Source organism: Pelobates fuscus, chromosome 1 (assembly GCF_036172605.1).
Source record: "Pelobates fuscus isolate aPelFus1 chromosome 1, aPelFus1.pri, whole genome shotgun sequence".
Lineage (NCBI taxonomy): Eukaryota > Metazoa > Chordata > Amphibia > Anura > Pelobatidae > Pelobates > Pelobates fuscus.
In genome coordinates, this window is record NC_086317.1 from 451262515 (window position 1) to 451279800 (window position 17286).

The window sequence follows — 17286 nt, forward strand, 5'->3', positions numbered from 1 at the left end:
ACATTAAAGTATCTATACAAAAAGATGTGTACACACCTAAAACCAGTCATGAAAAAACATGTACAAATATTATATATTATATTATAGCCTTTTGTACAGATTATAGTAAATGTAAGTGCTGGTTAATAATGGGAACTTATACACAGAATACTAGCAATCAGTCCCAAAGGCCCAGGCTCATGTGCCAAAACATCACCATCAGGCCATGTGTAGGTGTGATATTCGTGCACAAAAAGCATTTCAGAGGCATTGAAGCTTTACTCCACATAGAAAGTCGAAACAAAATAAACAAACAGAATAAAAATGAAATGATCTCAAAGTAGCAAGGGAATATTTACTAAAGTGAGATTTATTGGGAAATCAAAAGGACAAGAAACAAAAGTGAAAGGGGACTTAAACAAGGTAATACAAGGTCTGGCGAGACTAAGCAGTTCTATCTACAGGTTTACCTTTCATATTAACAGATTTAAACCATTCAGATACATCAGAAGCATGTGTATACTACCTGGTACAGCAAGGAATGAGGAACCATACAGACCGTATCAGTTCCATCAATCATTTGAGATTGTGGTGCTATGGTCAGGAGGTAGGGCAAGTCCTAATTCAAAACCACATATGCATACGAGTATATACAATAGCTTGCAAATACAAGAGCATACAAAAGCACAAGAATGATTTTATATTTATTTTTATATATATATATATATATATTAAAATAAAGGGAGACTCACCCCTCCGGGTGGTATTTTTTTGTGTATTCCGCATTCTTGGGTCCTCTACTATATGCATACATTTATATATGTAGTTAACTATTCCTTATTTTAAAAATCACTTAAACGTTAAGAATTAACAGAATCTTTATCATTTAGTAGTCTGCACAATGCATTTTCTAAAAATGGCTGTCAGCTCAATACAATTTGTGAATAAATGTCACTGTTAAGTGAGTGAAAAAACTATTTCAATTACATTTACAATGACAAAGAAGATATACATGATAAAAAAAAAACAACAAAAAAATAGATTTACATGTGTTAAAATATATCCCATGGGAACAAGTGACAATACACATATTGTAAGTACATTTTTCCTTGACATAGACCTTTGGGTTGTTTAAGCCTGCACGTACCTGCATTTTTGTGATTTAAGGCACTTCGGACTCCTTGCCATAGAAGAGCAATTTCTTCATCGGTAGGTGTATGGTCCAAGCGCAGTCCATTTTCGCCATAAATTGGATATCTTTTGGTGGGGCCTGATGAAGGTTCTTGCACAGCCAAAGGCCGGTCATTATTTAAAGCCAGCACTGATTTTATCGTTGGTTCTGATGAATTGCAGTTTTGGTTTGTCATCAAATTGCCGGAGGCACGTACTAAGCTTTGATTTGAGCCGGTGTCCTTGGCAGTTATATGACTGCTATTGCTAGAGTTATTAAACTGGTAAGTCTCATTATTTACGTATTGCGTCTTGGCATCTGTTGCATTTTGACCACTGTTGTTTTCTAATGCTGGTCTCGGTGGAGGATGTGGCATCATAACTTTTCCCTGAGACTTTAAAATCTTGCTTGCCTCTGTGGCCGATTGTGGTCGTATAATGGTGCCCTTTCTATTTCTGTGGGTAACAGTGTATTGATTTTTAGCAGATTTTGGTCTCTTTACTAATTTAGTCTTTGCCTTAGGTAAATTTCTACTGTTATGCTCTGAAGAGTTACTTTCTACTCCTTTTGAGGTTACCCAAGCTTGTTTAGTGAAATGGTAACCCGTAGAAAACACAGAACTTTGTGGCACACTTAAAGGTTCTGTTCTTTCTGGTAATAAATTAGTATTTGAGAAGGCACATCCTTGATGACTTGTACTAGAAAGATTCTCAGACGTAGCTTTTTCTACACCAGATACACGTTTGTTTACAACCACAGCATCCTTTCCATCCATCATTTTATCAATTTCGTCTAACCATCTAAGTTTTTTACAGATTATTTTTTTACTTTCTTTTTCTTTGGTTAGTTCAACACTGTCTCTGACACCGAGGTTACTCTTATCCCCAAGATGCAACACTTTGCTAAAACCCATACCTCTTATGTACCCATTTTCATATTTAGAGCCCTTTTTTAAAATACTCTTCAGTAATCGGTTTCCATCCTTCCCAGAAGCATTATTTCTAGTCTTTCTGTACTGTCCAATGAATCCAGGCTCAGGATCAGTGGGAGTAACTGAGGTACTTGAAGAAGAAGGACTTTGATCATGTAGTACACCAAAATCTTTATTGACAGAGGACATCAAAGATGCATCTTCATGCACCAGTAGCTCCTGATTTTTACTGTCTAGGTACTCCGTCCGCTTATTATTCATCAAAATAAAATCTGCATTGTTCGTAGCAGTCAAATTATTTGTTCTAGTATCTGAAGGCACAAAATTATTATCCTTTTTTACATAGGTGCCTACTCCATCATGACATTTAGAGGCAGAATGTTCCCATTCCACAAGTGGAACGATTACTGGTGTTGCCATGGGCTGAGTCACTGTAGGTTTAAATGATACTCCTTGGGGTTTTATTGTTTCTTTGTTTTCCTGTGGTACAGAGCATTGACTGGCATCTCTTGAGGTTGGATCAGGAGTGGCCCAAGCTTTGTTAGGTACAACTACAAAATGAGAAGTTCTTTTTTCTCCACTGCCCAAATCACAATTTCTTATTTTGTGATCAAAAATAAACTTTTGGCCATTTTCTTGATTTTGGGTGGAAGGGACCAGAGCATTTTCAGTATGTGTAGTTTGATTCTGGATAAAATAGTTTGTTCCTTGTTGCTCAGTTGTATGAGCAAGCATAATTGCTTGGTCTCTGCTATGTAAATACTTGGCAGTAGGCATCTGATCAAACAACAAATTTTTATCATTCAAATAACTAGTATTTTCATTAAGATTGCAATGTTTTGCTTCTGGATCAGAATTATTTATACTGTAAGGAGAGATTTCTTTGTATCCATTTTCACAAATGAAATCTTCTAGTACATTCTTTTGGTCTTTTTCATCAAGTTCTTCTTCAAGACTGTCTAAACTGTCCAAGCTCTTAGAACGTGCAAGTTGGTTTACTTCCTGGTGGAAATTCTGAAATACAAAAATGAAATATTTGTATTCATTATTTTAGAACACGTATATACCATTACTTTTTTATAAAAAAATTTAATTGTGCATTAATTTTACAAAACACACACATGTAACAAAATGGAACAATGCACAGGAGAAAAGGAACCATCTTGTAGTAAGACCTGGAGAACTGTCCTCATGGAATAAGAGTTGGGACACAAACACAGATATACATTTTGACTGGTTAACACAGTGGTAATAACATATACTGTACATACTGTACAGCCCCATTCCATGTTTAACATTACCAGTAGCCTTAATCTTTAACTCAGTCTGCAGAATGTCCCCATGACTTTTCTATCCTCAGTGCACAGAGTGCTGTCCGCCAGTATATGACGTCAAGGTATCCCAGCGGCCAGTGGCGTACACACAACCCATGGGGCCCCGGTGCGAAAACTGATCTGTGGGCCCCCCCCCCCCCCCCTTACTCTGCGCGGGCTGGGGCCGCAACACATGGCGGGCGGGCACCTGATCGCAGGGCTGCGACCCGTGCGACCGCGGTATGTACGCCAGTGCATGCATAAACACATACACTTAAAGGACCACTACAGACACCCAGATCAAATCAGCTCAATGAAGTGGTCTGGGTGCCAGGTCTCTCTAGTTTTAACCCTGCAGCTGAAAACATAGCAGTTTCAGAGAAACTGCTATGTTTCACTGAGGGTTAATCCATCTCTAGTGGCTGTCTCATTGACAGCCGCTAGAGGATTTTCTGCGATTCTCACTGTGAAAATCACAGTGAGAAGACGCTGAACGTCCATAGGAAAGCATTGAGTAATGCTTTCCTATATGGGCGGTTTGAATGCGCGCGTGGCTCTTGCCACGCATGTGCATTCGGAGCTGAGAGGCGGATCGGGACGGAGAGATCCCCAGCGCCAAGGGAGCCCGGCGCTGGAGAAAGGTAAGTGCTTTAGACACACACACACACACACACACACACACACACTCTCATGAACAGACGCACACATTTACTGACAGACACACACTCAGTGACAGACGCACACAAACATACTCAGTAACAGACACACACACGAACACTAACACACTCTAAAACTAACACACTCACTAACACAATCACTCACACTAACACACTCACTAACACACACTCACTAACACACACTCACTAACACACACTCACTAACACACACTCACTAACACACACTCACTCACACACACACAAACTAACACAAACTAACACACTCACTAACACACACTAACACACTCACTAACACTAACACTCACACTAACACAATCACTCACACTAACACAATCACTCACACACTCACACTAACACACTCACACACTCACACTAACACACTCACTAACACACTCTCTCACTAACACACACTAACACACTCACACTCTCACTAACACACTCACTAACACTCACACACTCACTAACACTAACACACTCACTAACACTAACACACTCACTCACACTCTCACTAACACACTCACTAACACTAACACACTCACTAACACTAACACACTCACTAACACTAACACACTCACTAACACTAACACACTCACTAACACTAACACACTCACTAACACTAACACACTCACTAACACTCTCTAACACTAACACACACACACACACACACACACACACACACACACACTAACACACTCACTAACACACTCACTAACACTAACACACTCACTAACACTAACACACTCACTAACACTAACACACTCACTAACACTAACACACTCACTCACACTCACTAACACTCACTAACACTAACACACTCACTAACACTAACACACTCACTCACACTCTCACTAACACACTCACTAACACTAACACACTCACTAACACACTCACTAACACTCTCACTAACACTCTCACTAACACACTCACTAACACTAACACACACACACACACACACACACTAACACACTCACTAACACCAACACACTCACTAACACTCTCACTAACACACTCACTAACACTAACACACACACACACACACACACTAACACACTCACTAAACACACACACACACACGTTTTTTCTGTTTTTTTTTTTTATTTAATCCCCCCAGCCTCCTTACCTGTGTGAGAGCTGGGGGGATTCCCTGGGGTCCAGTGGTGTCACCCGGCTGGCGGGCGCGCGAGGGAGCACTGTCCCCTGGGTGCTCCCTCTTCAGCTCTCTCGCGCGCCGCGTACTGATGCCGGAGCCGGAAGATGACGTCAAGGTATCTCAGCGGCCTTTAGCTCTTTGCATCACATGGGAAGGTGTTCCTCGCACCTGTCCATGCCCAGTGTTCAGTCATACTCTGTTTCCTATCAGAATGTGATTCCCCCACAGCTTAGAAATAATCAGAACTCCTCCTGCCTCAAGACTACTGTGTCTCAAAAGGCTGCAAGGTAAATAACCACTTGTTCTGTGGTTATTCTTTTTTTTGGGAGGGGGATTGCTGCTTGATTTACCTTGGGTGGTTAGGGGGGTATGTTCATTTTTCTCGCCCTATTCCCTATTGACATTTTTTCTCAGTGCATGATCTCTACCCTTGGATCTCAGTTCATGATGATTGGGGACTTGCCCTAATTTAGTGATCAGTGCCTATATCCCACTTTGGGATGGGGGTGTGGGGGGGAGGTGGTGCTGGTCCCTATAGTGATATAACCAGATTAGCCTGTTACTGTCTTTTTTGATCTCTTTTAATATTCCATTAGAATAAATAAAAGGTAGGGTTACCCTTTCTTTTATATCTATTATGGGTTACTCACATGGAGGGAAAGTGTGTCGGTTGTTAAATATGCAGGGACCAGTAAATCATTATTTGGCTAAACTTTAGACTAAGTGCAGGGACCAACCGACACATGTACCCTTCCTGCGTTCCCTCATACATATATGTGTACTACAGATTTACATTATATACCTGCTCTATATAAGTACATCACCGGCATATATACCACTGTTAGATATATCGGTTGAAATAAATATGTATATGCTTATAGTGGACTTTTCAGCTTACTTGATATATTGGACTTTTCTCACATCATTTGAGCTATAAGGCATTGTTGTTTTGGCATCCGGTGATATCAGGTGGCAGGTTACTTAATACCCACACACTATCTGTACCTTAGAATCTGGTCCTGGTTGCCACTTATTTATCCATCTGGACATCAGGTTCCTCTGGTCATTGGACAAGTTATTTCACTGTTTACCTACTTTTTGTTTTGTTTCTCGTCTCACTTTGAAATACATTACTGCTATACATCCATATGTTGGATAGTTTTTAATAGTCTTTCATTAAAAGTTATATTTTAACATTTACCTCTGCTGTTTCACCACATTCCATTTTCCCCTCAAACCCGTGTAGGGTGGTGAATCATCCCCATCCAGACTATGTGTTAATAGTGGTAGACAATACCTATATCACATACCGTTTATTTTTTATCTGTTCTCTCTCCCCTGGGTCCATTTTCATTCATTGTAGAATAACCCCCTATTTGAGGAAGCACAGCGGCAAACGACCCTGTGACAGCTGTCAATCAGCCCTTGATATATCTTTCTTTATTACTTAAATTGGAAAGGCTCACACGATCTAACAACTGAAATGACTTGTTCAGCGCGCTTCTGTAAAGTAAACTAAAACTCTAAAATATGGTAAGACTTATCCAAAAATACAATGATGTGATGCTGAAGGCAAACTGGAAATGTGCCAATGCTTGGCTTCAGTATGCTACACATCAAGTAAGACTTGATTATGGCAATGGTTTATCATACAGGTCCATTAGCCTTCCCTCTCCTCCTCAGCCATGTTCCCAACATTCTATTGCTCGTGTTTAGCACAACATTTTTTTTTTAATTTGTCATTCTTATTTAGTTTGGTGCAAAGTGAAAAATGCATGCATGTAGAGACATTTCAGCAAGGATTATGCATTATATATAACATTACAGGATATTACAGGAAATGTCGAGAATACAGCACCTTTTTAAAAAGTAATATACATAATTAACCTACTGCATTACTTATACAATATTATCAGGAAAAACAAAAGAAGTATAAAACAAGAAACAGTGCTTAGCATTAATTGGGAAGCACTTTTGTTTTTATTTTTAATTGCGAAGTGCTCTTTTTTCAAATTGGGAAACACCTACTCTCTGAAGCCTGTGGATTGTACTTTGGTAATACATTTTTGTTTACATGTAAAACATGTCTCCTTTCTGTATTGCTATATCCATGATTGATTTTATTATAATATCAGCACCATCTACTGGTTGATCTGATGTTTTTAGGGAAGTAAAAGCAATCTTTTTAAAGTCATTCTGTTATGCCAAGCTCAAGTTAACATACAAGAGCTACCAAAGCAACAAATGCATAATTTATCATTAATCATAAATTAAATAAGAGAACATCAGTAGACAGTGGGTTCCAAAGCTTTATGGAATATTCTGAAAATCTCATAGAAATCCCTCCTAGACTGCTGAGTTATAATATAAAGTAATATATTTCTTTGTTACCTGCAGGTTGCTGAGGTGGTGCTCTTCTAAGAGCCGCTGTGCTTCCTCAAGCTTGTGCTGGAAGTAAAGTCGATTGCTATCATATTGGTTCGTATTCGTAATTTTTTGTTCGTGAACTAGTCTTTCAAACCCCAGTGCGGAGTCTGGACGTTTATTTTTATGCCAGGTCCCGTTTCCTGCTGAAAACAAACTTGAAGGTGTACCTCTAGATCTAGAAAGAAAGACAAAAACAAAGACATAAAATAGATATCTATTTTTTGGCAACTACCAAGATTTCACGGACGAAATTAACTTAACAGGATAACTTACTTACTATCTCAAGCCCAACAGAATAGAATATCAACAAGTGATATTCAACTTATACCTTAACTTGTGCTTCTATAAAAATAATTGGAAAAACATATATTCTAAGTATTACCTTGTATTGCCGGAGTTTCTGTTTGGAAATAAATAGTAATTTGTGGATGAAACGGATCCCTGAATTTGTTCAAGAGCATCCTCTAAGTTCGGTGTTGGTTTTCGACTAACAACATAAGCTGGAAAAAAACACATTTATCAAATGATGAAACGTGAATCCAAAGTTGAAGGACAGTTTTTGAATGTAACTGCAAGTATGCTTCAGTTCCGTTACTCTGTAAATAGTAGACTTGTGCATTGCTTAAAATAAAAATTCCATGACAGCAGCATTTTGACCATATGGCACTTTGACTTGTTTGAAGTTCATTAACCAAAAAAATAAAAAAATAAGTAGCATTTTGGAACATGAATCAGATGAACCAAAAGAGAACATTTTTTTTTTTTTTTTTAATTCACCGACTTCCCTACTCTTGAAACATCCCACTTATGGTCCTACCACTAGGTGGCGGTAGAAAGGACATTTGAAGGCCGGCTGCTGTACGATGTTATAGGAGGATCGCAGGTAGAGATATTTGTCCTGACCGACAAACAAGCCTCTTTCAACATTACTTATTTGTACATAGGTTTCACCTAGAAAGGCTGTTCCAACATGACACAGACACCTCTCCATAAAAAGTGACCCTTCCACACTAAAGAGCACTAGCTGCATGAAACTGCCAAACAACATGCCTCTGTAATACAGTATAATCTGATCATTGACAATGTTGTGATTTACCCTGATAAAGCTTATTGTACGTCTGATGCTACCAGAATGTGTCATGTATGCTGTTGGAACCGTCACTCTGTACAACTTATATACATATTTTCTTACTAATGTATCTATGATAAAAAATATATATATAAAGATTGTCCAAAAAATGGCCAAATCAACATACTGCAAAATATATACAGATTATATCAATATTATGTATGTATTTTGCAGAACACGGACAGACGCATTTTCCTGCCATTTGGGTCACAGATCACGTGAAAAAAGTAAATAATAGAAAGAAAAAAAAGGGGGAGCAGTAAAATAAAATGAAAATCTAAATTAACTATTAGATATGTATTAAAAATATAACAGATTTTATTTTACTGCTCCATTTTTTCCCATTAAATTGTCACTTTTCACTTATCTGTGAATAGAGTCAACATTTAGTGGCATGTCCCCTAGTCATTAATCATCTCTGTTCCCATTAACAGGGCTGGATTTCCCTTGGTTTCCTCAATGCACCCCAGTCTGTCATATGTATGAAGCTAGGTGTACGTGATTGGATGGATATGACTAGTTTGTGATATGTGATTGGCTAGATAAATGTGACCGTTTAGGGTATGATTGTATGGTGGGTGCAAGGTGGGTGGGAGTAGGTGACATGCTATGTGACAAGTGTGTGAAAATGACATGGTGAGTGAGTATGACTGAAAGGTGAGATGTGGCGAGTTGGGTGGCTGAAAGGTAATGTGTATGTAGGAGCATATTTGTGTTGAGTGTTCGTGAGTGTAAGTGAATGACAGGTGTATTTGTGTTAAGTGTTAATGTATGAATTTAGTGGTGTGTTTTTATAGAGGTCCAGTGTGTGCATGTAGGAGCATATATGCATGAAGTTTTAGTGTGCACATATAGGTATTTAGTGTGCATGTATAGGTGTGTTAGTTTTTTCAATTCCCACTGCCCTTTTTTAACTCTCTCCACCCCCTGATCTTTCGACTCTCTCTCACACAGTGGCGTACATACCGCGGTCACAGGGGTTGCAGCTGCGACCGCGCCCATCACTCCAGGGGGCCCGGCCACCCTGCGGACCCCTGCGACCGGGTACGAGCCGCCATGTTTTGGGGCCCCGGCCCACGCGGCAATCCACCGGGGCCGCCATTCAAGGGGTCCATTCGATGGAGATGGATTTCCAGGGGCCCGGTTAGCGTTGGGCGCTTTAACAGCGCGACCGGGTCCCCTGTGATGACATCAGACAGAGCTGGAAGGAAGTGACTGCCCATCACTCCTCCCAGCTATCAGAGAGCTGTGCGGGAGGAAGGAGTGGGAACTCTGACTCCCATCAGGCTGAGTCCCCACTGGACCCCAGGGAAAGTCACCATCCTGCAAAAGGTAGGAAACAGGAAACATTTTGTATATGTGTGTGTATGTGTGTGTGTATGTCTGTCGGGGGTGTGTGTATGTGTCTGTGTTTGTATGTGTGTATGTATGTATGGCTGTCGGTTCACACCGGGGCCCCATGGATTGTGTGTGCCACTGCCCTCACATGTGTTCCTCTCTCACTCCTTAATTGTGCCCTCTCCACATAACCCTCCATTTCTCCAATTGATCCCCTATTCTTGTTCCCCCTTCCGTCACTTTGATCCCCACTTCTGTCTTCCATTCACTCACTTGTTTTCCTCTTCTTTCACTCCTTCCCTCACTCGTTCCTCTTTTCATTATCCCTTAAAATACCTGTTCTTAAAATACTTCTGTCTACCCCACTTAAACAAATTCTTCATCTCTTTTCTCCTGCACTGGCAGCCGGAGATACAGCAGGTACAATAGGGGTTAAGGTGCTGATGTCATCTCCACGCACTCTCCTGCAGTTCCTTCAGCTGACTAAAAGGAAGAGAGGAGGTGCCAGAACGAGTGCTGAGCAAGAAGGGGAAAGAGCTATTCTCCATCTCACCCGAGCAGTCCTGCTGTGCCACCAACAATACAGAGTTCCAGCAAAGCAGCCCCACTCATGTGTGATGCCCCGAGACCATGGCCTCAACAACCTTATGGCATATGATCTATTTTAATGGCACCACGGGTGGAATTCCAAATCACTAATCAAATAGATTTTTAGGAGAACATTTTTAACGTATTAATCTGGCTGGGCAGCCATGTTGGATCACACTCTTCCGTTGTAGGACCAACTGTTGCTCAACTTTAGACATTTGCATTTGTTTTCGTACGAATACGATTTTGTCCGAAAATTCGATTTTTTTCGTATTCGTTTACTAAAATGTAAACGAAAGCCCTACATACGAAATATAAACAAAACGAAAGGGCAAATGCCGAATGCATTACCGTTTTGTTTAATTGAGAATATAACACTGCGCATGCGCAAAACCCCCTCCCCCCCACCCCCCCCAAAAAAAACAAGGAGGGAGCCAGCAGCGCTACCACCTCCCTCCTTAAAATAATATTAATTCCTACCCCCCCAATTAAAACCTATGGGGGTTAATATGACCCCTATATTAATAAAAGGGAGGTTAAATCCTCCCGCATGCCCCTACTCGTGTTTTTTGTAAAGCAACCAATCACAGTGTTATGAGTCAAATTACACAGCATGGGAAAATTCCAAAGAACTTTCCCACGCTGTATAAAATGACACAGAGCACTCTGATTGGTTGGATTTCAAGCCAACCAATAGAGTGCTGTGACAGGTAGATGTAGAGACTTGTCAGTGCGCTGAGCCTAATTGCTTATAAAGCCTTCCCCCGCCCTGCGGGGCTCATTCTGCGCCATGCCCTCCATGGGTGAAGAAGGATTATTTTTTTACTGTCTGGATTTTTTTTTTCTGCGCTCTGGTTTTTATTTTAACAGTTGCAATTTTATTTTACAGGGTTAGTTTATTGCCACCCCCTCACTATTATTAGGATGAGAGGGTTAGGTAGGCATTTTTATTGGGGGGGGAGGGGAAGTGACTAGGGGCTTGGTTCTCCTCCATTATTTATTTAGGGTCCCCATCCGCCGCTCATGGGTGGGAACCAGGGGGGACATTAGGTCCCCCCATTAATTAATTAGGGTCCCCACTCGATGCTCATGGGTGAGGACCAGGGGGGGACATTAGGTCCCCCCAGTTTATATTAATAGCTCCGACTCGTGGGTCACGGGTTGGGGTGTGGGGGGGCTCTATCCCCATTTTAGTTATTTGTGTGGCAGTACTGCAAACAAGTGGGTTGTACCTTCTGTTGTGGACAAGAAGCTCCCCTCAAAATTTAAATATTTAATTCAGATCCAGCCTGCTGCCCTTATAATCCCTGTACCTCCAAGGTTCCCCACTCATTAAAAAGAACCAAACGGAGACCATAGACTGCTATATAATTTAATCCATACAAAAAAAAAAAAGGAGGGAAACGACAGTACTGCCACTATACTAAGGAAAAAAGAATTTACGGTAAGTAAAGTGGGATATAGAAAGATCTCTGCAACAAAATAGGGTGAGAACTCAGTAGGCTACTGCCTGAAGCACCTTTCGCCCAAAAGCAGCTTCATAGGAAGAGAATATGTACAGCCTGTAATGCTTTATGAAGGTATGGAATGAAGACCAAGTAGCCGCCTTATAGAGGTCTTCTGGAGAAGCTGCAGATCTTTCTGCCCAGGAAGTAGCCATTGCCCTTGTGGAGTGTGTTTTTAATGGAAATTTGAGGGGAAAACAACGTGTTTCATAAGCCAGGTTAATAGCTTCTGTTAGCCACCTGGCGATTGTAGGTCTGGAGGCTTCTCTACATTTATAAGAGCCTTCAAATGTGACAAGAAAGGTTATCTGAGATTCTAAAGTCCTGTCATCTCCAAAGATAGATTTCGAAAGCTCTTTTAACATCTAGAAGATGCCACTTTCTTTCCACCTCCGAAAATTGAGACTGGCAGAAAGAAGGCAAAACAATAAGCTGGCCCATAGATTTCCTTGAAATAACTTTAGGTAAAAAGGAAGGCCTGGAATGCAAGACCACTTTGTCTTGGTGGAAAATGGTAAATTTAGCAGCTGAAGAAGGAGCCTGTAGTGATAGCTACTAAGAAGACCGTCTTGAGTGAAAGCATCTTCAAGGAAACATCTTGTAATAGTTCGAAGGGAGGTTCACAAAGAGCCTGAAGGACTAACGACAAATCCCAGTTAGGAAAAGTTGAAAGCTTAGTAGGTCATTTCAGCAAGATTTACTTAAAATATATGCGGATAAGAATGTTGGAAGCTAGATCACGCACAAGGAAGTGACTCAATGCTGGAATCTGGACTTTACGTGTTGATAGACGTAGATTAGCTAGAAACCCATCCTGCAGGAAATACAGAATATCAGGGATAGAAGGATCATTTGGACAGAAGCCTTTCAAAACACATTAGTTCAGGAACTTTATCCAAATTCTAAGATAAATCTTAGATGTTGATGAATGGACAGATGCCAGAATAACCTCACACAAATTATCTGAAAGCCCATGCTCACGGAGCATCATCCTTGCAGCAACCATGCCGCCAGTTTGAACATTTCCCCAGTCTCTTCTGGAAGTCTATGAAGTTGTCTGAAATTGGAAGAAGCCAGCGTGAAATTGTAATATGGTCTATTTTGGAAAACCAGCTTTGGTTTTGCCAGAAGAGAACAACAGCTAGAACTCTTGCTTTGTCCCATCTGATCTTTTGAATGATCTTTGATATCAAGGCTACCAGAGGGAAAACATATCCCATGTTCAAGTTCCAGGTAAGGAATAAGCCATCTAGGAAGTCTGGAAATCCAGTGCCTGGATAGAAGCAAAGTGTGGGACTTTTCTGTTTTTTTTCTTGTGGCCATTAGATCGATGTCTGGTAAGCCAAATCGGATTACCAGTCTCGAGAACATCAGGGGTTTTAGAGACCAATCTGCTTGAGACCAACGTTGTCTGCTGAGGTTGTCTGCGATGTACTTCTGAGTACCTCTGATATGAGTTGCTCAGAGTGAGTTTACTTTTGACAGTGCCAAATACATGATATGGTAGCACAGATCCTGTAGAGATTTTACTTTTGTGCCTCCTTGACAGTTTAAGTAAGCAACCGTGGTGGCGTTGTTGGACTGAATCCTTACGGCTTGGTCTGCAATGACAGGACTGAAAGCTACCAGAGCATTCATAACTGCCTTCAGCAGTCCCTTTTCCCTGAATGAACTGTGAATTTAGATGAACGCCCCAACCAGTTTGGGAGGCATCTGTTGTGATGGTAATCCATCTTTTCTGTTCAAATGAAAGGCCTCTGGAAAGGTTGTTTGCATTTTTCCATCAATTTAGTTGTTTTCTTACTGTGCTTGATCGGCAGTTAAACGGCATCCAAATCTTCCTTTTTTCTTAACCATTCCGCAAGAATTTTCCATTGTAAAGGTCTGATTTCTGCTTTTGCAGGTGAGAAGTCCCAGGACACTCATGGCCTATCTGATGGTGCAAACTTTTTTCCTTTGCAAGCTTAAAACTGCCTTTATAATTCTTTTTTGCTTTGACATAGGAAGAAAAAGAGATAGGGACCTTGAATCCACCAGAAGTCCCAGGAATTCCATCCTTATTAAAGGAATCATCTGAGATTTTTTGTAAGTTCAAAAGCCAACCGTGAAACCTCTTGATGTTCTTGAGGTCTAACCGCAGAAGATGTTCTGATTCTGCTTTTAAAAAACAGTCGTCCAGATAAGGAACTATTGCCACACCTCTTATACATAAGGTTGCTGCTAGAGGAGCCAGGATCTTTGTAAAGATACAAGGGGCTGATGATAGGCCAAACGGTAAGGTCTTGAACTAATAGTGCAGAATCTTTCCCTTTTCTGCTAGAATTACAAACCTTAGGAACTTCCGATAAAATACACACATTGGAACATGGAGGTAGGCATCCTTCAAGTCTAACTTTGCCATAAATTCCCCCTTCTGCAGGATATGCGTGACTGACAAAATATTTTCCATACGGAACTTCTGATAAGGGATGCATGCGTTGACATCTTTGAGGTCTAGGATAGGATGGTAAGACTTGTCTGGCTTCCGAACTAAAAACAGGCGAGAGCAAACCCCCTCGAACATTTCGCATCTTGGTACTTTTTTTTTATAGCACCCTTGCGTAAAAGAAGCAGGGCTTCTGCTCTGATTTCTTTTGTGATGGATACTTTGAGAGAAGAAAAAATGGGTTTGGCACAGTTGATAAACGTATCCTGTATCACTCTGATATAGTCTTTATTATCCATATGTTTGATGTCGTCTCCTTCTATTTCTGAGAAAAGAACCGAAGACGACCTCCCACTCTTTTGGCGTCAATATCTTTTATTTTTGTTTTGTTTATTAAGATCCCTGAATTTGGTGTCTCTCTTCTGTTTGCAAAATCTCCAAAAAATGTATTGGTAGCTAAAGGAACGCTGTCCAGTGAACTGAGATTTTTTTTGGCTTGAGAGCCTGAATATCTGGAATCCTGAGGCAATGCCTTTTCGGTTTCAGACATCTGTTTAATTATTTCTTCCAGAGGAGTGCCAAATAATTTGTTTCTCTCAAAAGGTAGTTCACATAAAGCATATTTTGAAGCTGAATCCGCAGTCCATGTTCTGAGCCATAAGGATCTTCCGGTCACCGAGGATAAACCCATTATCCGAGACGATAATTGAAGAATCTCATCACAGACAGAAATTCATTAGAAAGTTTCAGAAGAAAAAACTGGGCTGGGTCTTTCTCTGATTTTTCCATAATGGATTCTTCTATGGCTTGTAACCACATGCCTTAGGCTTTTAGAACTGCTGAACCAGAGAGTCCAACTTTGTATTGATTACCTGTGGCCTGAAATATTCTTCTGCTCGATGCTTTGGCCTGCTTGTCCATGGGATCTTTTAAACCAGAAACGTCACCAATTGGGATTGTGTTTTTTTTGTTTTTTTTTTAATAATTGCCCACCTGGATATCAACTTTTGGAAGTTCTTCCCACTTTTCCTCATTCTGTAGTTTCCAAAGATGTGTGAAGTGCTTAGAAATGAAAGCACATCTTACAGATTTTTCCACTCTCTCTGCAGTAGTTCCATAACCCTTGGGTGCATAGGAAAACATTTTACCTTACCCCTGGTAGGTTAATTTTCCTGAAAAAACGCTGATACTTCCCTGATAAATTTAGTTAAATTCCTCTGGTGGAAGTCCCTCATCCATACTTAAGGCCAGACTGGAAACTTCCGAAAGGGAAGAAGATGAACATTCACCTGATGAGAGCTCAGACAGGAAGGGTGGATCTTTCTCTCCTTCATTTCTTTACCGGTCTGTCTTGAATATTAGCAGACCTGCTGTCTTTTTTAAAATGTATCTTTACATGACTCGAAGGTCTTGTATTCATTCTCCTGAAACCAGTACAGGAATGAGGTCATTTCCTTTTGCTTGGACTTTTCCAGCAATTCCGTTTAGCATTGATTACAGGTCTTTTTCCTACACCCGTCAGGTAGAGGGAACGCACATTCTGAACTGTGTTGATGAGCACATTACCAGCGTGGAGTTTGTATCGCTATAATGCTGGTTATTTCACTCATTTATTTTTCAATATATACAATTACAACTTTTTAAAAAATATTTTTCTTTGTTCCCGCACTTTTTAAGTTCTTTTAAGGTCTTTTGGGGAATTTGTATCAAATATTGTGCGGCATAATGGTGGTTAAATTTTTCCCTTGATTTATTAAGATACAAAAAAAATATATATAGTTTTTCCTTCACTTAAAGAAAAAAAAAAATATATATATATATATATATTACGCTCTTTTTTGGTACAAGAGTGACACTCAGAGGACAATCTGGTTATTACAATTTAGGAAGTTTTTTCTTCATTGTACTTGGGGGACCGGACTGCTCTGGGATTTCAAGGCCCCACACACATACAGAGAGTGCTGTGGCTAGTTTGCATTCCCAGGTGGTCCGGTGGCATGGTGCTCGAAGCCAACTGCTGGATTCTGCAGAGGGGGCCCACAGCACTCACTGACTTCACTGCCCAGCAGCTCCTGTCTCTAACTCTCGCTAGCTCTGCGGCCGTCAGAGTGTTGCCACGTGTTACCATGGCAACACTCAGCATGGCTCACAGGCCACAAGAGTTAGAGGCAGGAGCAGCTGGCTTCAAGCACCTGCCACCGGACCACCAGGGAACGCGATCTCCCCCCTCCCAGGCCAGGTAACAAGCAGGGAGGGGGGAATAAAATGTTAAAAAATTAAATTTTAAGTGTTAAAAAATGTAAATGCTCCCTACCCTCATTTTACACACATTCCATGCCTACACAAACACATACTGCATTCACTACACACACTACACAAACACTCTGCAATCATTATATACACACTACATCCACTACACACATTGCATCTAATACACACATCCACTACACAAACACACACTCTGCCTTCACTATACACACACACACACTACATCCACTCAGTGGTGTATTCTGGATTTGTGCTGCCCTAGGCATGACTAAATTCGGGCAACCCCCTAATCTAAATTTGCCCCACCACTTTGTATCAAAGCCACTTTTTTGACAGACGCACGCCCTCACTGACACATGCACAGACAGATACACAGTCATTGGCA

At 40.7% G+C, this 17286-nt stretch overlaps 1 protein-coding gene across 1 annotated transcript in view; it reads right to left on the minus strand.

The window, feature by feature from the left end:
* Positions 1 to 17286, minus strand: part of CEP126 (centrosomal protein 126) — a 68164-nt gene that overhangs the window by 15581 nt on the left and 35297 nt on the right. Inside the window, exons 4-6 of the mRNA XM_063430444.1 lie at positions 8031 to 8148; positions 7613 to 7823; positions 1127 to 3095 (exon numbers count right to left, since the gene is read on the minus strand). Of these exons, the coding sequence (XP_063286514.1) occupies positions 1127 to 3095; positions 7613 to 7823; positions 8031 to 8148 (2298 nt within the window). The remainder of the gene's footprint in view (positions 1 to 1126; positions 3096 to 7612; positions 7824 to 8030; positions 8149 to 17286) is intronic.